This window comes from Ictidomys tridecemlineatus, chromosome 5 (genome assembly GCF_052094955.1).
Source record: "Ictidomys tridecemlineatus isolate mIctTri1 chromosome 5, mIctTri1.hap1, whole genome shotgun sequence".
Classification (NCBI taxonomy): domain Eukaryota; kingdom Metazoa; phylum Chordata; class Mammalia; order Rodentia; family Sciuridae; genus Ictidomys; species Ictidomys tridecemlineatus.
This window is the reverse complement of record NC_135481.1, coordinates 93086615-93107951: the sequence shown is the minus strand read 5'-3', so window position 1 is coordinate 93107951 and position 21337 is coordinate 93086615. Positions and strand designations below refer to the sequence as shown.

The 21337-nt window shown below is 50.8% G+C and overlaps 1 protein-coding gene across 9 annotated transcripts; it reads left to right on the top strand.

The window, feature by feature from the left end:
- Nucleotides 1–2129: 2129 nt before the first annotated feature.
- Nucleotides 2130–21247, top strand: Arhgef40 (Rho guanine nucleotide exchange factor 40). Of its 9 annotated transcripts, none has more exons than XM_078050407.1 (24): nt 2130–2268; nt 4737–4934; nt 5590–6835; nt 6957–7118; nt 7261–7381; nt 7829–7925; nt 8035–8115; nt 8239–8355; nt 10145–10240; nt 10337–10452; nt 10845–10971; nt 12615–12737; nt 12980–13123; nt 13595–14205; nt 14347–14581; nt 14926–15012; nt 15629–15844; nt 16931–17101; nt 17851–18028; nt 19029–19133; nt 19361–19504; nt 20009–20139; nt 20459–20505; nt 20625–21247. In XM_078050407.1, the coding sequence occupies exons 1-23, from the start codon at nt 2266–2268 to the stop codon at nt 20498–20500; spliced, it is 4551 nt and encodes a 1516-aa protein (XP_077906533.1). In that variant the 5' UTR covers nt 2130–2265; the 3' UTR covers nt 20501–20505; nt 20625–21247. The 9 variants fall into 9 exon arrangements, 8 of the variants coding, with proteins under 8 accessions (XP_077906533.1, XP_077906532.1, XP_077906531.1 ...); XM_078050406.1 differs by having other exon boundaries at nt 20444–20505; XM_078050405.1 differs by having other exon boundaries at nt 6930–7118.
- The last annotated feature ends 90 nt before the right edge of the window (nt 21248–21337 follow it).

Here is a 21337-nt window from a genome sequence, read left to right as displayed (position 1 = left end):
ACACACACACACACGCACACACATACATTCTTTCATGTAAGAGGTTCATTCTCTGGACAAAGTGGTATTTAACCACTTTAAGCATATATATCACTCGCTTTAAAAAAAAAAACTTTGCAATTTAGCACAGATTTTAAAATTCCTGAAAAGAATGGGTAACTGCATCCCAGACCCTGCATCCAAACTCCCTCATCCCACCAACTCAGAAGCTCTCAAATGCTTCCTTTTTCCCATGGGTGGGGTGATCCACTCCTTTTTAAAATATATATTTCACTGCTTACTTGTGGGAATCTTGGACTTTACCAAGAGTTCCCCAATTTGCTTGAGTACAAGAGATGTAAGACCCAGTAAGGGAAGTTTCACACTCAATACTGACATGGGTGCGCTGGGTTTGAGACAAGTGATTAATAAGGTTCATAAAACATCCTCTGAGAAAGTTTTCCAAGTGCTGGACCCTACAACCAGCCACAGGGCAGTATTTACCCAGTGGACACCAGGGGGTAGCAAAATCTTACTCTCTTAGCTCCCTGGCACTAATTACAAAGAAGCTGGAGAGCTTAGATGACTGGAGGGTTCACAACCTTTGACTGGAAAGAGCTCTGTCTCCATGGTTCTCCTTTGCTGAGAAGATGGTCACAGGGGTCTGCTAGCCTAGATTGTTTTTAGACACTATGGAGCAGAGGTTTCTTCTCACCATCAAGGAGAATTAACCATTTTTTCTCTTCCTTTTCCAGAACAAGACAGCAAAGAAGGGGTGGAGTTTAGCGTCCTGAGGAGGTGAGAGAAGAGCCTGTCACCTTGGCAACGACCTTGCTTTCCCTCAAGCCTCCCAGCCTCAGGAACTGCATTCAAGACAGGGCGTTTTCTAAATATGTCCCCCCCACACACCCCACCCCCACAACTGCAGTGGGCATACCTGCACACCCCTCTCCGGGGACTATTTGGCTTTCCTTTCTCCTCTCCAATGCCTACCCTTTGGAAAAGCTCATAGTTCTGCCTTGGCTCCCCTGTGCCTTAAAGAGGCAGGGCACCACCCTGCTGTGCCTGACTCGGCCAGTACTCCTGGGAGACCCCCCCAGGGCAATTATTTCTCATCTAGAGGCGATGGAGAATGCTTGCGGTTTGGTAGTGAAGTAGAGTGGATGAGGCTACAACTTTTTAAACTAGCCTAGCCCCCTTTGTCTACTGCGTCAGATACTGGTCCCCATTGCCACGAGCCCTAGCTCTGGGTCACTACCAACACCGCACAAGAAGGACGGGTCTGGCATCCAGTACCAAATCGTGGGTGTCTAACCCGGAGTTGGTGCCTTCCTTCCTCTAGTCCAAGAGGGATAGGCAATGCGGTGAGGAAGGGCCAGCTAAGAGAGAATGCTGAGAAAATGTCCACCCTTCTGCACGATTCTACAGAAAAATCCTGATCCCGGGACCCTGCCCCCAAAGCCACATTATCCACCCCCCATCTCAAGCCTTTACAGCTCCATAATTCCCCCCACGCCCCCGCCTTCCCCAAGCAGCACAGAGGAGCCCATTGTAGCCTGGAGGTTCGAGGCCCGAGAAGATGGGAGGGGAAGGAGAAGGGCGGGCAAGCCCCTGAGAACTTAGGGGAATCCCCTGATTTCCAGGCTGTCGGCTCTACCCAAAGGGGACAAGAGCTTGAGGATCTCTTCAGCGCCCCAAAGCCTTCCAAGGCTGATAACGGAGAGGAGAAGGGAGTCCTAGGCGAGTTAGAAACGGAGGTTTCCGGCCGCGGACCACCCAGAGCTAGACAGGGGAACTAAGGGAATTACGCACGCCCCAGACTTTGTAGTGTCCCATGCAAAGGCTAAACTGATCCCTCAGTGAGAAAGGCTAGGGCGGGAATATAGGGGCGTCCTCGGCCGGGCAGGCCTTCGAGGGTCAGGGTCCGGGCTACCCTCTGGAGTGCGGGGCGGAGAAGGCAGAGAGTTTCGAGTGAGACTGGTGGATTGGCAGGCGATGTCGGGGGAGCAGCAGCCCAGAAGCTTGGCGAGGGAGTCTAGGCAAGGGGTCCCGCACCGAGGCGGGGGCGGGCGCTGAAGGGCGGGGCGGGGCGGGGCGGGGCGGCCGTCTCGGCCCTCCCTGGCTGGGCCCCGCGGCCTGGGAGCCGGAGCCGGCCGAGCCGCCACCGCGGCCGGAGCTGTCCCCTAGCCAGACCCGGCGAGACGCGAGAGGCGGGAGGGAGGCGGTGGCGCGCCCAGCCCCGCCCGCCCGACCGACCTAGCGTCGGACGCGGCCCGGCGCCGAGCCATGGTGAGTCCCGCGCCGCAGCCCCCGAGTCCCCTCCGCCTTCGAGCAGTCTGCTCTGGGTCCCCAGGCCCCAGCCCAGAGTCTCCTGTGTCTGCCTTGTGCTGTTCTGCGCTCCTGAAACTCTTTTCCCTCCCATCCCCCTGCCTGCCCCACTGCCTAGCTCTGTCCCCACCGGTGTTGCCTTTACCCTTTCTTCCACTCTCCTACGCCCCCTCCCCCAACGTCCCCCTGTCTCTCCCTTAATCTCCACACCTCTCCCCCCTCCTCTGTCCAGACCTGTGCCTGCCTTTGCAGGATCTCCCCCGCCCCCCTCCGGATCCTAGTTTCTTACCCGCGGGAGACCCCTGCGGGTTGGTCCTGCAGCAGTTCTGCAAGGGGCACCGCCTCGGGTCATGAGAACTGACCTGCCTGGAACCACCATTTTCCATCCCCAACCCGGTGAGGCGGGCCCACCCATCCGGCCCTGGGGGACCAGCCGCAGCTGTGGCTGGGCCAGGGCCAGGGGCATGGCCAAAGAGGGAAATTCCCGCGGAGAAAAAGGGACTGCTTTAGGGTAGTGGATGGGGCGCGCGGGGAAGGGGGGGGGTCACAGTACCAGGGGGCGTGACGCTGCCAGAGCCGACCAAAGATCGAGGGGGAAAGTGCCCCAGAGCTCACACTGCAGAGAAGCGCTCTGAGCACTCTGCAGAGGCGAGGAAGAAGGGGCGGGAGCTCCCTGCCAGAGGCAGAGGACCTTGGAGCAGCACTGCAGGACCCTGGAAGCCCACATCAACAGGAGTGAACACTGTCCTGGGAACTTTCAGTCCAGAAGTATTCTTAAAGATCCATTGCAAGAATGGGCACTGCCAGGGAGAGCGCTCTATGTAAGGGGGAGGGGGCAGGCAAGGGGGCTCTCTGCAGTGTGAAGGAGGGAGAGAGGCCCTACCAGGGGGCGCTCCTTGCAGGGAGTGGAGGAGGGTTAGGAGCCTTAACGGGCCCGGGCCGTTCCTCTGCTGAGGGAAGGGCACCCCCTGGTAAGGAGATTGGAGCTAGAAGAAAGAGGAACTGGGCCAGGGAGAGCTGACTCAGTCTCTAGTCTCCTCTTCAGTCCTGGCCTGCAGGAGGCCGGGTCTCTGGGCTCCCGCCCGCAGCCTCCCGCCCCAGACCCCTCCTCCCCTCCTGCCGCTGCCGTTTCCTGTGGCTGAGAGCTGAGACTCTCGCTCAGCCATGAGCTCACCGCCCCTAATGGGTTGCAGCTGCCTTGCTACTCTAGCTCTATCTCCCCCTCCCGGTCTTGGAGTCGACGGCCCACTCAGTCTCACCCCTGCCCATCTCCACCTTATCCCCACCCACGCGCCCTGTGCCCGCGGAGTACTGGGAACACTTGGGGGTCTGTCAGCTCGCCTACACATCTCAGGGCCGGATCCGGAATGTCAGTCTCCGGAGTAGCTGCCTAGCTTGGGACCAGCAAGCGACTCCAAACAGAGTAAAACAGCAGTTTTGTCTTGGGGCAAAATCAGGACGTGGGGGCCGGAGCGGGCAAAGAGCTAGGTAAATACCGCCTGGAGCATACCTTTCCCCATTTACAGCAAAAGAATCTGATAAAAGGAACTTCAAAGGCCATCTTGAAAGCGAAATAAGCTTGCAAAGGAATAGCCCAAGGGGCTGTTGTTTAGAGTGTGGGATGGAGAAGGATGTCCAGTTGATTCACTTAGGATGAAGTGGAGCTTTTTAGATGGTGACTACAGGTCCAGGTTGGCAGACTCAGGTCCCCCTAGAATCAGAAAAGATTCCAGCTGGAATGCATACCATCAAGGCCTCCTCCTCCCTTCCCCACAAGTTCCTTTTGTGCCTTTTTCCTCTTTCAAATGCCCACCCCATTCTTTTGTAACCCAATCCCACATGCTCTGGGAATGGATGATTGCTTTAGAGCCACTCTGGAAGAAAGAGTACTATAAAGGAGTGAGATAGACACAATCTTTACATCCTCTTTCTTCCCACCCTTGACCTTCTCTAGGGTGAAATTGTGGACGGTGGCGCCTTCACTAAAAGTGGGGGTGTCCGGATGTTGGGCTCTGGGAAAAATGATTTTCAGTATCATTTCTGAAATGATTGTATAGCAGCACCCTCCCCCATCCTCTGGTATTCTTGACTATTAGCTTAGTCCCTGACAGCCCAGTAGCCTCTCTGCCTCCTGAAGAGAGCCTATGCAACCACCCCCAATTTACAAGCATCAGTATTCACAATAAATTCTTCCTGGACTTCCGAAGCCAAGGTCTCAGAGCTTAAGTGTAGAGACCTGCTAGGCCTGTGCGCTCTAACTGGTTCTGCCCCATTTCCATCATGGACTTATTCAGATAGCATTTCCTAAGCATCCCTTGGGCACACATTGTACATTGGGGGATGCAGCTGCCCATAGTCCAGTACAGGCCCTAAAAAAGTTATGCTTGGGTGATCACTAGGGGTCTGTAGCCTGGTTTTGTCTCTCCCAGGAGCCTGAGCCAGTGGAAGATTGTGTGCAGAGCACGCTTGCTGCCTTGTACCCACCGTTCGAATCCACAGCCCCCACCCTGTTGGGTCAGGTGTTCCAGGTGGTAGAGAGAACTTATCGGGAGGATGCACTGAGGTACACACTGGACTTCCTGGTACCAGCCAAACACCTGCTTGCCAAGGTCCAGCAGGAAGCCTGTGTGAGTAGCTGTGCATCCCTTTTCTGACTCTCCTAAGATCCACTGCCTCACCCAAGGCTCACCACCAGACTCATCCCCCCAACACACCACAGCCTCCCCTAATACTGATCCCTACAGAGACACTCAACTTTGTTTGCTGACTTTCCACAGTCTTTGACCCTTAAAAATAGTGACTTAGATACTAACACATGTACATGTGCATTCATCTTCCCCAAATAGCAATCTCTAAGAAATTTTGATTCCCAAAGACCCTGGCCCTCTAGACCTAATACTAGACATTTCCCCCCTCCTGTGAATTTCTCAAGATACTAAACTCCCCCAGATATGACTCAGCAAATACTTCACTTCTGCAGATGTAGAGACCCAAGAGTCTTTGATTCCTCTAAGACAATGGCATCTGCTGACCATATCTTTTAATGATTCAGTTCTTACCCACCCACACATGGAACTAACATCCTAGAGAAGCTTCTTACCATTTGAAGACATCCCTTCCTTGGCCACATGAACACTCCAGAATCTCCCTTCCTGTTCCCCAGGGATTATAGCCCACCATGCATAAGGCCATACCTGCCCAGTGTGGACCCACTCTCATTGCCTCCTCCCACTGGTCTCTTCAGCAAAGACCTGAGTGCAGCCTACCAACCTCTTTCCCCAGGCCCAGTATAGCGGATTCCTCTTCTTCCATGAGGGCTGGCCCCTCTGCCTGCACGAGCAGGTGGTGGTGCAGCTAGCAGCTCTGCCCTGGCAGCTACTGCGCCCAGGAGACTTCTACCTGCAAGTGGTGCCCTCTGCAGCCCAAGCACCCCGTCTGGCCCTCAAGTGTCTAGCCCCAGGAGGTGGGCGGGTGCAGGAGTTGCCTGTGCCCAATGAGGCCTGTGCCTACCTGTTCACACCTGAGTGGCTACAAGGCATCAACAAGGACCGACCAACAGGTCGTCTCAGCACTTGCCTACTATCTGCACCCTCTGGGATTCAGAGACTGCCCTGGGCCGAGCTCATCTGCCCACGATTTGTACACAAAGGGGGCCTCATGGTTGGACATCGGCCAAGCACAATACCCCCAGAACTGCCACCTGGACCCCCAGGGCTTCCTAGCCCTCCACTCCCTGAGGAGGTGCTGGGCACCCGGAGTCCTGGGGATGGGCACAATGCTCCTGCCGAAGGACCAGAGGGTGAGTATGTGGAGCTATTAGAAGTGACGTTGCCTGCGAGAGGAAGCCCCACAGATGTTGAGGGCCTTTCTGGCCTGTCTAGAACCCGGACAGTACCCACCCGCAAGAGTGCTGGAGGGAAGGGCCGGCACCGGAGACATCGGGCATGGATGCACCAGAAAGGCCTGGGGACTCGGGACCAGGATGGAGCACGCCCACCTGGTGAGGGAAGTAGCACCAGAGCCTCTCCCGGGTCTCCCCCTGGAGCTGAAGCTCTCCCAGAGGCAACAGTCCTGGAGGTGTCTGAGCCTCCAACAGAAGCCTTGGGAGAAGCTTCTGAATCTTGCCCCCTTCGGCCAGAGGAATCTGGAGGAGGAGCAGGCCAGGGAACTGAAGGACCAGTTGGTACACCTCGGAGAACAGGCAAAGGAAACAGGAGAAAGAAGCGAGCTGCAGGCAGAGTGGCTCTTAGCCGAGGAGGGGATAGTGCCCCACTCAGCCCTGGGGACAAGGAAGAGACCATCCACCAGGAAGCCTTTGTCAATCTGCTTTCGCCAAATGTACAAGAGCTTCCAGAATCCAGCCTAGTTAAGGAAGAGAATGAAGGCTCTGGAAAGCCAGAATGTGAACCAAAAGAGGAGCTCACACCAGCAGATGAAAAAGAGCCTTGGCTTTCAGAAGACTGTGGGCCTAAAGAAGGAGGGCCCCCAGAGAGAGTGCAAGAGGGATCAAACCTGGCAAGTATGGCAGGTAAGAGGACACTGAGATCCAAGACAGAGGGTGGGCTGGAAGAGGATCAGGGGTTAGGCTGGGCCCAAAACAGCCAGACCCATCCTCACTTCAGGCCACAGCTCTGCCTGTGTCTGTGTAGGATCCACAGAGGGGCTCCTGTCTGACCCCCTAACACAACCCCTGGAGACAGTGCAGGAAGTAAAAGGGGATAGCATCCCAGAAGAGGCCCCTCCAGTCTCCACCTCTGATGACCCTGATGTAGCTTGGGACTTGATGGCATCTGGATTCCTCATCCTGACTGGTTAGTGGACATCAGTATACAAAGGGAGAGGGACTTGGGGAAAGAGAAGCAGTTGAAGTGGGTGTGGAAGGGAGGTAGGGTGGAAGGGAGGTAGCCAAGGACTGCTCCCAGCCAGGACAGCCTGGCCATTTTGTGTCTTCAGGAGGGGTGGACCAGAGTGGGCGAGCTCTACTGACCATTACCCCACCGTGCCCTCCTGAGGAGCCCCCACCCTCCAGAGACATGCTGAGCACTACTCTTCATTATCTCCACTCACTGCTCAGGTAACTGCGGTGAGCACGAGGACCCTATACAGTAACCTCCTGAGTCCTGAGGACCTGACCTCCTTCTCAGGACACTGACCTTCTGATTTTTAGCACACCTACTTCTTCAACTCTCAGTTTTCCAAGTCTCTGACCTTACTGACTCCTGACTTCTAGACACCATGCTACAGGCTTGTATTTAATTCATACCTTGCTAAAACATAGAATTCTTATTTCCAGACCTTAGTCCCTTGGCCCTGTCAGTAAACTCCAGATTACTGGTCACCACCTCTTGGACACCCATCCCAGACTTTGGCCCTTTGCTTGTTGTTTCCCAAATGTACCAGGAACTGACTTCTCCTGAAGACTACTAATACTAAATCAGACCTGTGCCTCTGCCCTGCCCTACCTGCTGTCTCCCCAATATGCACACACACTGCAACCTCCTTAGCTCTTCTGCCTCCATAGGCCTGATCTTCAGTTATTGGGACTGTCGGTTCTGCTTGACCTTCGCAAGGCACCCCCGCTGCCTCCAGCACTCATTCCTGCCCTGAGTCAACTTCAGGTAACCAATCCCTCTAGACAGGCTCTTCCCCTAGATCCTCACTCTCCCCTGGTGCCCTTCCAAGCCACCCAGTTGCCCACAGTTTTAGAGTTATTCTTCTTACTCTCAGGACTCAGGAGACCCTCCCCTCATTCAGCGGCTATTGATTATCACCCAGGATGACCCTCCGGCTGAATTCCATGGACTTCAGGTTTGATCCCCTCGCTCCCACCTAGTACCCCCATCAGAGTGGAGACAGGCTATCAGGATCCTGAGGCTGGTCTCTAAATTCATGGGTGCCTGGTTAGAAACCCCTGCCTTTACATGTCTACAGGGTGCTGAGTTGCTGTCTGAGAATGATCTGAAAAGAGTGGCCAAACCAGAGGAGCTACAGTGGGACTTAGGAGGTCACAGGGACCCCTCTCCCAGCCATTGGGTAGAGGTCCATCAGGTAAGCTTTCACTCTACCACTTAGGACCCTGGGACATAAGAATGACACAGCTGAGGACGTTCTAGGAGAGAAGGCAGATCCAGGACACAACCCTGGGGGTGGGAAAAAGTGATTTCCACTCCTTTCAATTCAGCAAGTATTTATGGTTCACAAACTATGTTCAAGTAGCAATGGACTACTGGGGGGATGGGAAGAGTACGTTAAATCTTTATTTATTTATTTATTTATTTATTTGGTACCAGGGATTGAACCCAGGAGCTCTTAACTAGTGAGCCACATCCCTAGCCCTTTTTATATTTTATTTAGAAACAGGATCTTGTTATGTTGCTTAGGGCTTCACTAAGTTGCTGAGGATAGCTTTGAACTTGTGATCCTCCTGCCTCCACCCTTCCCAAGTGCTGTGATTACTCGCACACATCACCACACCTGGCTTAAATTCTGTTTTATTTTTTAATGATGTTATTGCACTTTTTATACCTTTATTTATTTTATTTTTTTAATGTGATATTGAGGATCAAATCCTGTGCCTCACACATGCTAGGCCAGTGTTCTACCACTAAGCTACAACTACAGTGTTATTTTAATATCACATTAAATAACATGACTTTTGGTGGGAGATTAAGTTATAAAATAACTAGAGAAGAATTCTAGATAGAGTCATTGGATTTCTGGAAAGTGCCAGAGTCAAAAGGCTGGTTTTTGTTCCGTATGACCTTGGACAGGTTACCTTATCTCACTTCCAGAGATGGTGCCCTTTCTCTATCTGCTCCCTGCACCAATATCCAAGCCCTCAGGATTCTCACCCCAAAGTACAGCAATTGTGATATGATCTCTAAAGCTCCTTCCAGCAATTATCTGCAAGGATTCTGTGAATCTAGGTGCTGCACGTGTTCAAGAAGAGAGGAATAATCATGATCCAAGTGTGAAATCGGAGGTGAAACATGGTCTGTGAGCTGTGTATCAAGAGGGAAGTGGACACGGGCTCAGTGGCACACACCTATAATCCCAGAGCTCTGGAGGCTGAGGCAGGAGGATAAGGAGTTCAAAGCCAGCCTCAGCACCTTAATCCCTAAGCAACTCAGTGAGACCCTGTCTCTAAATAAAATACAAAAATTAAAAGGGAGAGGGGCTAGGGATGTGTTAAGTGTTAAGTGCCCCTGGATTCAATCCCCAGTACCAAAAAAAAGGAAGTAGAACTGGAGTAAGGTATGTAGTACACCTGTGATCCCAGCTGAGAGGAGGCTGAAACTGGAGGATCATAAGTTCAGGACCAGCCTTGGTAGCCTTGGCAACTTAGCAAGACCCTGTCTCAAAATAAAAAATAAAAGGGCTGGGGGTGTAGTTCAGTGGTAGAGCACCCTGGGTTTCAATCCCTGTTACCTCTACACACACACACACGCACGCACACACATGCGCGCGCGCCTGCCGCACACAAATCGGTCATTTGAGGCAGACAGGAGGGTTATCCACGGTTAAGACCCAGTGCTGCAGAAAAGAAAACTCAGGTTTACTAAACTATAAAATGCCAGGCCCTGGTAGGTACTGGGCTGGTATTACCTCTTTAAAACTCATAGAATCCTGTCTTATCCCAATTTTACTGCTGAGGAAAATAAGGTTCAGAGTTTTGGGACCCACCTGATGTTATCCAATTTGTAAAGCAGCAGGCAGCATGCTGAAATAGAGCCCAGCATTACCTCCATTAAAGTCTCTGGGGCTGCCTCAACCCACCCTAGGACTTAGGTGCCTCATCCCAAACTCTGATCTTTGACTCCCTGCTTGTGGGTTTCAGGAAGTGGCAAGGCTGTGCAGCCTGTGTCAAGGTGTGTTGAGCTCTGTAAGGAAGGCCATTGAGGAACTGGAGGGAGCAGTGGAGCCAGAAGGAGAGGTATGAAATGAGAAGGACAACTGGGGATGGGATAGAGATGGGACTGAAGTGGGCACTCTAGTAGAACCTTAGCTGCCAATTGCTCCTTTTCCCTAGGAGACGGTGGGAATGCCCAAGCCCCTGCAGAAAGTGCTAGCAGATCCCCGGCTGACTGCACTGCAGAGGGATGGAGGAGCCATCTTGATGAGGCTACGCTCCACTCACAGCAGCAAGTATGAGATGGGTGTGCAGAGGCAGGTAGAAGTGGGAGGGGGGAACACAGCAGAGGGCTGCCAGCAACCTTAGCTACCTCATAATTCTTACTGCACATGTATCTGGGTAGGATATTGTTTTTTTAAAATTTATTATCTCATAACCTTCACAACATTACTGTGTGCTAGTTACAATTATGAATAAGGACTTGGAGGATCAGAAATGTTAAATATCTTGGCCAGGCTAATTCAGTGAATGGGAGAGTTAGGATTCAAGTTCAGGTAGTCTAAGTCTGGCCCATATCTGATCCACAATGTTATGCCACCTCTCATGTTTATGTCCCTGGAGATGAAAAGACAGAGTCAAGGGGCTTGACAAGGGCAAAGGTTTATTCTGCCCCGGCCTTCCCTAGGTTGGAGGGCTCAGGCCCAGCTACACTATATCAGGAGGTGGACGAGGCCATTCATCAGCTTGTGCGCCTCTCCAACCTGCACGTGCAGCAGCAGGAGCAGCGGCAACGCTTGCAACAACTCCAGCAGGTGAGCTAGAACTCTAGACTATTCTTACTCAGTCTGGGAACCTGGTCTCTGGTACCCACTTCTCTGAATAGTTAGCATTCATGACATTCTTTTTGCCAGGGTACGCTGAATGCCCCACCCTTTCACTTTACCTGCCCAGGGGGTTGGTTATCAAGTATGAGATTCAATCACAGGGTGGAAGCATCTCAGCACCAGCAAAGAGAAGCCAGGTCTCCTCTCTGTTTGATCAGGGTCTTTAGAGATTGTTAGAGATGCTCAGTGCCCTAGGGAATTCAGGGGAAAACTGATTGACTCTGGAGTGACTTCTTCCTTAATTTAAAAATAATCTCTCGATACCAGCTCTTTAGCTACACGACCACAAATGCCACCTTTACTCTTATGCAGTGTCATCCCCCAGATCTGAGGCTAGAAGTATCCTATCTTCTTCCATCTTAGGAGAGAGCATTACAGGCCCCTGGGGGGAACCAGGTCCTCTTTGTGGGGAAGATTCAAGAATAAGACTAGCTCCTCTGAACCTTGACTCTTTTTTCCTGGGATTAAGAGCCCCACAAGGATTTGCTCTCCACCCTACCACTTAGAGTAGAGGGGTCTTTGATATCTGGTTGTTCTGCTTTAGTCCCAAGCATGAGGACAGCAGTGTCATGAACCTGCCTGTGGGCATCAGGGGAAGGCTCATCTCAGGGTCAATGCTAAGTAGGGGTCAGAGCTTTTTTGTTTGGGGATTGCTGTATTTTAATTTCTGCTATTCCAATATCCAAGGGATCATCTCTTACTGTTTGTTGGCTGGATGATTAGCTGTCTCCCCTCTCCACTCCTGATTTTAAAACCTATTTAAAAATAGGATTTAAAGGTTAAAATGCTCTATTTGAGTTCTAGCTCTACTATGTATAAGGTGTTGGACAAGTCATGAATTTTTCTGAGATCCTAAGTTCACCTCTGTCAAATGGAAATAGTTATAATTAACACATAAGGTAGTTAGGATAATCAAATTAATTCAGCAAAGTACTCTATTAAAGTGGTTATTGTTGGCACTGACTATGAGGAACATTCTCAGACTTCTCAGCCTCAGGCTGCCCTACCCTAGCTTCCAGCCTTTCTTCAGAGGAAAAAAAAAAAAATACCATTTCTTTTTGGTCAAACATCCAGAACTAACACATGAGTTCCTTTCCATAATAAGCAACTAAATCTGGGCACACACATTCACACACATGTATCCACCTTCTCCAGGCATGGTACCAGGACTCTCACCCATTAGTTGCCAGGCACAGGACCTATGACATTTCTCCTGGCTGGCCGTTGGCTGGTTACTCAGATGACCCTCATCCTGCCTTTGGTTCACCCAAGTTCTATTTCACTCTCCAGGCCTAGCCCGGGAACTCTAACCCGCCTCCATCAATGCTTCCTGCCAGCTCAGCCTCATCTGGCACTTTACTAAAGGCTCCTTACTCAGTTTTTCACCTGATCCTTGTGGAAACTATTGTCATTCATTTTTACCAACTGCAATTACAGATTAAATAAAATGGGTTACCCAAGGTTCTACAGATCAGGGTGGAAAACTGGAGCTGGATTTGAATCTTTTCTTACCTTTCTCCTCCACGGTCTCCTCCCTCATGGGCCCTGTCCTCCCACCCCATCTGCCTCAGGTGTTGCAGTGGCTCTCAGGCCCAGGGGAGGAGCAGCTAGCCAGCTTCAGTGTGCCCGGAGACTCCCTGTCTACCCTGCAGGAGATAGAATTGCGATTCCGAGCCTTCAACACTGAGGTTCAGGTGAGAAGGGAGAAGAAATGGGCTGGGATTGTGGCTCAGTGGTAGAGTGCTCGCCTAGCATGCAGGGACACTAGGTTCGATCCTCAGCACCACGTAATTGTAAAATAAAGATATTGTGTCCATCTAAAACTAAAAAATAAATATTATTTAAAAAAAAAAAAAAGGGAGAAGAAACACAGGGAGGTAGGGTGTTGACTAATTGGGAGTGAGGACCAGGTCTGAGTATGGTCTTCTTTCTCCAGGAGCGTCTATCCCAGGCACGGGAGGCTGTTACTCTGGAGGAGGACATGGCCTCCCAAAAGGTTCTGGATATCTTTGAGCAACGGCTGGAGCAGGTTGAGAGCAATCTCCATAGAGCCTTGCGGCTACAGCGCTTCTTCCAGCAGGTACACACGGAGCCCCTTCCTTCTGTACCCACCATTTTCTCTCGTTGGCCTGGAGAGGCTGAGTAGGCAATTTTGTTAAGCACAGGGACTCAGGAGCTCATCTCCTTGGCTTTGACTCTTAGCTTGGCCACCTACTTGAATGATTTGAGATAAGGTACTAAACCTGAATGTGCCTTGGCACATTCTGCCTCACAGACCTGCTGTAAGAATGTCAGGAAACAATATATAGAAGCACTTCATACCAAGCCTGCCACTTATAAACTCTGTATAAGTTTTAGCAGTTCTTTTATCTAGGATCCTGTCTCCATCCCATCTCCAAGTGACATGGTTAGGCAGTAATGCTAGGACAAGGAAAAGACATGGGGTGTTGGGATGGTTGGAGGCATTGGGAGACCATCAGCAAGAGGAACAGAGGTGTTGCATGCATTTGAAAGTGGCACAGGTCCTCACCCTCATCCCTTTGTCTTTTAGGCCCATGAGTGGGTGGATGAGGGTTCTGCTCGGCTGGCAGGAGCTGGGCCAGGTCGGGAGGCCTTGCTGGCAGCCTTAGCCCTTCGACGGGCCCCGGAGCCCAGTGCTGGCACCTTTCAGGAGATGCGGGCCCTGGCCTTGGACCTGGGCAGCCCAGCAGCCCTGAGAGAATGGGGACGCTGCCGGGCCCGTTGCCAAGAACTGGAGAGGAGGATTCAGCAACAGCTGGGAGAGGAGGCCAGTCCACGGGGCCAGCGACGACGACGGGCAGACAGTGCCAGCAGTGCAGGGGTCCAGCGAGGCTCCCACAGTCCCTCACCCAGCCTCAGCTCCCTGCTGCTCCCCAGCAGCCCTGGGCCACGGGCTGCCCCATCCCATTGCTCCCTGGCCCCATGTGGAGAAGACTATGAGGAGGAAGGTCCCGAGCTGGCTCCAGAAGCAGATGGCAGGCCCCCAAGGGCAGTGCTAATCCGAGGCCTGGAGGTCACCAGTACCGAGGTGGTAGACAGGACGTGCTCACCACGGGAACATGTGCTGCTGGGCCGGGCTGGGGGACCGGATGGGCCGTGGGGAGTAGGCACCCCCCGGATGGAGCGCAAGCGAAGCATCAGGTGAGAACCCAGCCCAATTAGTGCCCAAAAGGCAGAGCCAACTTGCCAGCAAGAAAAAAACATGACATTGTTAGGGATAATAGCTCCCTTTTATGCCCCAGTGACACTTTCTCTGCCACTCCTTGTCCCTTGTCCCTTCAGTGCCCAGCAGCGTCTGGTGTCTGAACTGATTGCCTGTGAACAGGAGTATGTGACCACCCTAAGTGAACCAGTACCATCCCCTGGACCTGAGCTGACCCCTGAACTTCGGGGCACCTGGGCTGCCACTCTGAGTGCCCGGGAGAGACTTCGAAGCTTCCACAGGACACACTTTCTGCGGGAGCTTCAGGGCTGCGCTGCCCACCCTCTGCGCATTGGAGCCTGCTTCCTTCGCCATGTGAGTGATCCTCTAAAACGTCTTTTAGGTTCCTTTCTTTTCCCATGATCTAGCCCCATCCACCCGTTCCTCCTTCACATCCACTACCCACTGCCCACTTCCTCCTCAAGTAGTCTATGAGTTTGGGGCTCAACCCCACTTTCTGGGCACCTCTGGCTCTGCTCAGCCTCTCCGTCCCCGCCCCCCCAGGGCTACCTGGGCTTCACTCTCTTCCTGGAAGGATGAGGGCTCCCTGGTGACCTATCCGTCCTTGGGCTACAGTGAGGATGAAGGGGAAGGGAGAGTCTGTCTGCAGGGGCCTCACCAGGAATGAGTGAGAACTTGTGCCTTCCTTACTTGTGCAGGGGGACCAGTTCAGCCTCTATGCTCAGTATGTGAAGCACCGACATAAACTGGAAAATGGTCTGGCTACACTCAACCCCCCAGCCAAGGTAAACTCCTCTCGAACCCTCATGAGAAGAGGGTCCGAGAAGACCTAAAAACTCACCCCACTTCAACATCCGTCAGGGATAAAAAGCTTTCTTAAATGTGCCCAGGAATGCCTTCTACCTGTCATGTCCCAGAGTTGCTGAGGGAGGGACAAGCACTGGACTAGGAGCCTGGTGAGGCTGGGTGTTTATCCAGTTCCCCCAACTGAGGAACTTGGGTAAGATTCTTGATTCCTCAGGGCCTCCATTTCAACGTCTGGTAAACCGAGACGTTTACCATATTCCCTCCATCTTGAGCTCTCACAGAGAGTTCAAGGATCAAAAGACTTCACATCAAAAGATATGAAAGTGATTTCAAAAGCTAAATGCCAAAGACTATAAGGTGTTATTCCCTAGGTTTCTTTTTCAACTTCCTTTAGAATGCAGAGTATGGTTGCATTTCCTACAGGCCTCCTGCCTGTCTTCTTTCTGGAGGAAAGGGTTTTGCCTTATCTTTGGGGGTATCTGGGCTTCATCTATACTCTAAAGCCTGGACCCAACCTACTACCCACCTTCCCCCAAAGTCTGGCCCCCCACAGGCACCAGCCCCTTCCCTCATCCTGTTTGTTTCCTCACCCAGGGCTCCATGGAGAGTGGCCCTTACCTTCCCCGGGCCCTACAGCAGCCCTTGGAGCAACTGGCTCGGTATGGGCGGCTCTTGGAGGAGCTCCTGAGGGAAGCTGGGTCTGAGCCGAGTTCTGAGCGCCAGGCCCTTGGGGCTGCTCTACAGTTGCTCAGAGAACAAGAGTCCCGAGGCAGAGACCTGCTAGCTGTAGAGGCAGTGCGAGGCTGTGAGGTAAGGCCCTGGCTCTAGTCCCTCTGTTCAAACTGCCTAGCCCTGTAGCCTCAGACAATGTAGACTGATGACAAGAAAACCAGAGTTAAGGCCAGAGGGCCCTAAGCTCCAAATTTGTGTGTGTTGGGGCGGGGGTGGGTGGCGCATACTGGGAATTGAACTCAGGGGCACTCAGCCACTGAGCCAAATCCCCTGCCCTATTTTGTATTTTTTATTCAGAGACAGGGTCTCACTGAGTTGCTTAGCACCTCACTTTTGCTGAGGCTAGCTTTGAATTCACAATCCTTCTGCCTCAGCCTCCCAAGCCGCTGAGATTACAGTCATGCACCACTACATCCAGCTCTAATTTTTTTCTTATTCTTTTGAAGTTGTAGATGGACAGAATGCCTTTATTTATTTATTTATTTATTTATATGTGGTGCTGAGGATCAAACCCAGTGCCTCATGCATGCTAGGCAAGCACTCTGCCATTAAGCTACAGCCCCAACCCAATAAGCTCTAATTTTTAATCAGCTGGATGGATTTCATTGTCACTGAAGTTAAGTGGTCCTTTGTTTCCTCATCTGTAAATAAAGAAGCTGTGTCCTACCCTACATCCCATACCTATATCTGCCTTGTGCTCTCCTATTCCTTTCCTAATTCTTATCTTTCCCTTTCTGGTCTACACTTCTACCTGCATCTCAACACCCAACACATTCTTTATTCACCTCTACCATGTCTTTTTCCTGCCCTGAGATTCCAGAACAGACTAAAATAAAATCTTCCTTGCTCTGAGATAAACTTATTCTAGTTCTTTGCTGGCTCTCTTCCTTGGTCCCCAAAATGCAAAGGTTTTCCAAGGGGAGACTTTAAGTTCTAGTGTACAGTGCACCTTCCCATAATGAGAGGCAGGATTGTGCTGGTAGACCAGCTGTACTGTACATGGTGACCAGTGAATGGATTCTAGGCTGAGGGCTTTTCTAATTTCCTGACTCTGCCTGAGAACCAGTGCATTAGGCCCCCGTGCTCTATAAATCTATTTTTACTCCTTGTAAAGTACATACAAAAGGATCCAGAGCCAACCACTTTTCCTTTTCCTCTCCCCAGATAGATCTGAAGGAGCAGGGACAGCTCTTGCATCGGGATCCCTTCACTGTCATCTGTGGCCGGAAGAAGTGTCTTCGCCATGTCTTTCTTTTTGAGCACCTCCTTCTGTTCAGCAAGCTCAAGGGCTCTGAAGGGGGTTCTGAGACTTTTGTTTACAAGCAGGCTTTTAAGGTACATTGCCTGGAGTTGGAGTAGGTGAAGGGGACAGGAAGCTATGCTGTACTTGAGAACTCAAGTGTTCTAGAAGTTCACCCCCAACCCAGGTTCTGAATAGGCTTTGACCTATAACCAGTCATCACATTAAGGTATCAGAGGATGACAGAAGTCCCTGCCATTGGTCTACCCCATGGGGTTTTCACGTAGTCCATGCAGATTTATAAAGCATTCTAAGTCAGACTTGGAAGAGGATCTTTCCCACCAAGGACCCATATGCCTTTTGAATTAGGAGTGGTCCCTGTGGTATGAGAGGAAAGGACACTATCCATGAAGAGGGAAAGCTTGCTTTAGGGAACCAGCCAGATAAATGTCCTTAGCAACCTATAGTCTTGGATGAGGCAGTGTGGAATGATTCTAAAGATTTCTTAACTCTGTCCCCTACACTAGTTCCAGCTCTTTAGGGGGTAGTTATAGTACAGAGAAAAAGGCCTAGATTTGGAATAAGAGACATGGGTTCAAGTCCTTACTCTAGTAATCTACATAAATTCTTGGGCAAGTTGCTGCCTATCTCTGGGCCTCATTTCCCCTTCTGTAAATTATGGTTGTTGTGAAGACTGCATGGAGAGCATTTGGCACCTGGTGAGAGTTAAACAAATGTTTACTGACCGTCTATCTACCAAATGCCAGGCTAAATGTAGTACTTGTTCATATACCATCCAGCTAGAATTCATGCACCTTCAACCATTCCCTCTACTCTTCCTCAGACTGCTGACATGGGGCTTACAGAAAATATTGGGGACAGTGGACTCTGCTTTGAACTGTGGTTTCGGCGGCGGCGTGCACGAGAGGCATACACTCTGCAGGCAACTTCACCAGAGATCAAACTGAAGTGGACGAGTTCTATTGCGCAGCTGCTATGGAGACAGGCAGCCTACAACAAGGGTACTGGGCAGAGCTGTGGGAAAACGTACTTGGAACCAGGGTTATGGCAGGAGGTTTTCTGGAGAACATGGAGATTGCTTAGGAAAATGGTGTAGGATGCAAAAAAAAGAATGACTTAAGATTCAAGATCTGGCTTGAGAGAGAATTGCTGAATAGAAATTAGCCTAAGATGTACCAAAAAGAAAGAAAAAGCTAACACATGTCAGGAAAATGAGAGTAAATGGGTGGGCAAGAGAGAAAATATTTGAGATTAAGAACTGGTGCCACTTATTTGCTGGATTAGTTTTTGTTTTTCTTTTTTAGTTGTTCTTTTTAGATATACATGATGGCAGAATGCATTTTGACATATTTTACATACATGGAGTATAACTTATTCTAATTAGGATCCCATTCTTGTGGTTGAACATCATGTGGAGTTACACTGGTTGTGTGTTCATATGTGAACATAGGAAAGTTATGTCCAATTTATTCTACTGTCTTTCCTATTCCCATCTTGGTTTTTGTTTTTATTTGATTCTGTGAACCTCATTCTATTCTACTCATCTGAAAAATGAAATAGTAATTATTTTTTTATTTCATTTTATTTTTGCTGTACTGGGGATGAATCCAGAGCCTTGGACATACTAGGCAAGCACTCTACTACTAAGCTACGTCCCCAGGAAGCAGGGAGGATTATATAAGGTGATATATATGGAAGCATCTTATAAAATGGAAAGATTATAAAATTGTGAGTTTTGCTCTTAATGCCCAACAGAAAAGGAAGATTAGAAAAGTTGGTGGGCAGCCAGGATGCCACATATGTGAGAACAGATAGATATAAATTGGAGGAAATCAACAACTACCATCACCATTCCTGTAGTGATAGCCAACAGGAAGTGTAATGAGATACCAGAGGAAGAGAGGGAGTAATGAGAGCTGGGAAGAAGCAAAATAAAGGGTGAACCAGTGATGTGTTAGAGCTGGAGCCAAGTAGTTTGCTAACAGGGTCTTTGTTCCCTAGAACTCCGAGTACAGCAAATGGTCTCTATGGGTATTGGAAATAAACCCTTCTTGGACATCAAAGCCCTTGGGGAACGGACACTGAGTGCCCTGCTCACTGGAAGAGGTAAGGGCCAAGGTGCTGGGGGTGTCCCCGGAATCATACCTTGATCAGCTCCAAGCACGATGGGGATGCATGGAGGAAAGTCAGGAAGGGTAATGAGTGGGCATCTCTCTTTCTAAAATCTGTGGGACTAACTGGGAGGCCCTCTAATGAGACAGTTGTTCTGGGAAGCCAGGAGTGCTTTCCCACACCAGCACCCCACCCCCACCCCAACTCCCCACTCTCTACAGCCGCCCGCACCCGGGCCTCCGTGGCCGTGTCATCCTTTGAGCATGCCGGCCCTTCCCTTCCCGGCCTCTCGCCGGGAGCCTGCTCCCTGCCTGCCCGCGTCGAGGAGGAGGCCTGGGATCTGGACGTCAAGCAAATTTCCCTGGGTGAGGCACCTCTCAAGGGGTGGCTCCCAACAGCCGGGTCATCATGGTGATGTTCAGGCTGCCTGCTGCTGAGCAATTCCTTTTTCTAGCCAAGTAGCCCAGTTGCCATGACAATATGTACAGCTTCCCCACTGCTAAAAGAGCTTTCCATGTGGTTGCTAGGGTGATGCTTACAGCAGCCTGTTGCTAAGAAGCACTTCCTCTGTACCTCTCTTTCTCTAGCTCTCCTTGGGTTTCTATGGAAACTGCCTCAGCTTCCTGTTGTACCCTCCTGGTTCACCACGGCAATCCTTATAGTTTCCTGTCGCTTCTTCCCTGGTTGTTCTAATGATGCTGCTGACAATTTCCTGCCTCTTGGTAGGGGGGTTCTCTTGCAACTGGATTGCTATGGTGACACAGCTTCCTGTTGCTATGGAGCTTTTTCCTCCTTGATGGAGCAGCTTGGTTGCTTAAGGTAATCTGTAGGAGTTCTATACCCTACTCTCACCCTAGCTTCCCCTCTAGCCCCAGAAACACTTGACTCTTCTGGAGATGTGTCCCCAGGACCAAGACACAGCCCCAGCCTGCAACCCCCCCACCCTGGGAGCAGCACTCCCACCCTGGCCAGTGGAGGGATCTTAGGGCTATCCCGGCAGGTAAGTATCTGCAGTAAAGCTGGGAATGGGTGATCTCTTTGGTCACTTTCTGGGTGGGCTTTTCTGATCATCCAGCCCACTGGGGGAGTGGGAGAACCAATGATCCCAACTGAGGATGCAGATTGGATTTATTGCACAGTCTGCCTTTCTCCTCTCCCCCAGGCCTGGCTAAGAGGTATCAATGCCAGAGGTGAAAAAAACAAATCTTTAATAAGAAGCAGGCTTGAGAGAGAGAGAGAGAGAGAGAGAGAGAGAGGGAGGGAGGGGGAGGGAGGGACAGGAAATATCTCCAAATTCATTGCAGTTTCTCTGCCCTCAGAGTCATGCCCGAGCCCTGAGTGACCCCACCACACCTCTGTGACCTAGGTGAGTTCATATCCCCTTTCTCTCTTCCGTCCTTCAAGTGCCCTTCTTCTTAGCCTAAGCTGCTTGACAGTCAGGTTCTTCCCTTTCCCAATCCACCCTTCTTTTTTCCTGGCTTCTAGAGAAGATCCGGAACTTGGCTGCAGACCTCCTCTCCACGTGTTTTGGGCTGGGATGTCAGTGGGACATAACAAAGGACTAGAAGAGCACCGAATTCCTTCCCTCTGCTCCCTGAACAGAAAGGGGATTCAAGGACCAGAGCATCCCCCTGCTACTGCTATCTCTAGCTCTCCCCTGCTTGGTGCCTTATCCTGCAGGAACCAGAATGGCCATATCTGCTTCCCTTCATAGCCTAGAAAAGGGAAATTATCCCTTTTCTAATTTTCCCTCATCCTTGGCCACTACGCATCCCCAGGACACCTCTTTGACAGCCTGTTTCTCCTCATCCCGATTCTCCCAGAAAAGACTCATCTCTGCCAGGTCAACTGGTTCCTGGTGACTCCATCCTGGGTTGTCACAGGAAACGGAGCTATGAAAACCATACTACAGAGTGGGGCCGGAACTGCAGACTTTTTATGTGTAATTATTGTTATTATAATACTATTATTATATTAAATGTATTTACTCACACTTTGCCTCCCAGGAGGCAGAACAATCCTCTGGATTAAGGTTTTGCAACTAACTTGAGCACCTCCCTAAACCAACCATTAACTAGAATACAGAAAATAAAACCAAGGCTGAAGTACCCTTTATCCTTTACTGTCCAAAAACTATGCAAGAGCCTGGGAAAATGTGCTTCCTCCATAGTGGCTTCCAGAAGATCAATGAATTTTTG

Coding starts and splice junctions, on each gene's coding strand:
- Arhgef40 (XM_078050404.1), top strand. Junction 6,836..6,929: donor AAACCTGGCAAGTATGGCAG/GTAAGAGGACAC, acceptor TCCTCACTTCAG/GCCACAGCTCTGCCTGTGTC. Junction 14,206..14,346: donor GAGCGCAAGCGAAGCATCAG/GTGAGAACCCAG, acceptor TTGTCCCTTCAG/TGCCCAGCAGCGTCTGGTGT.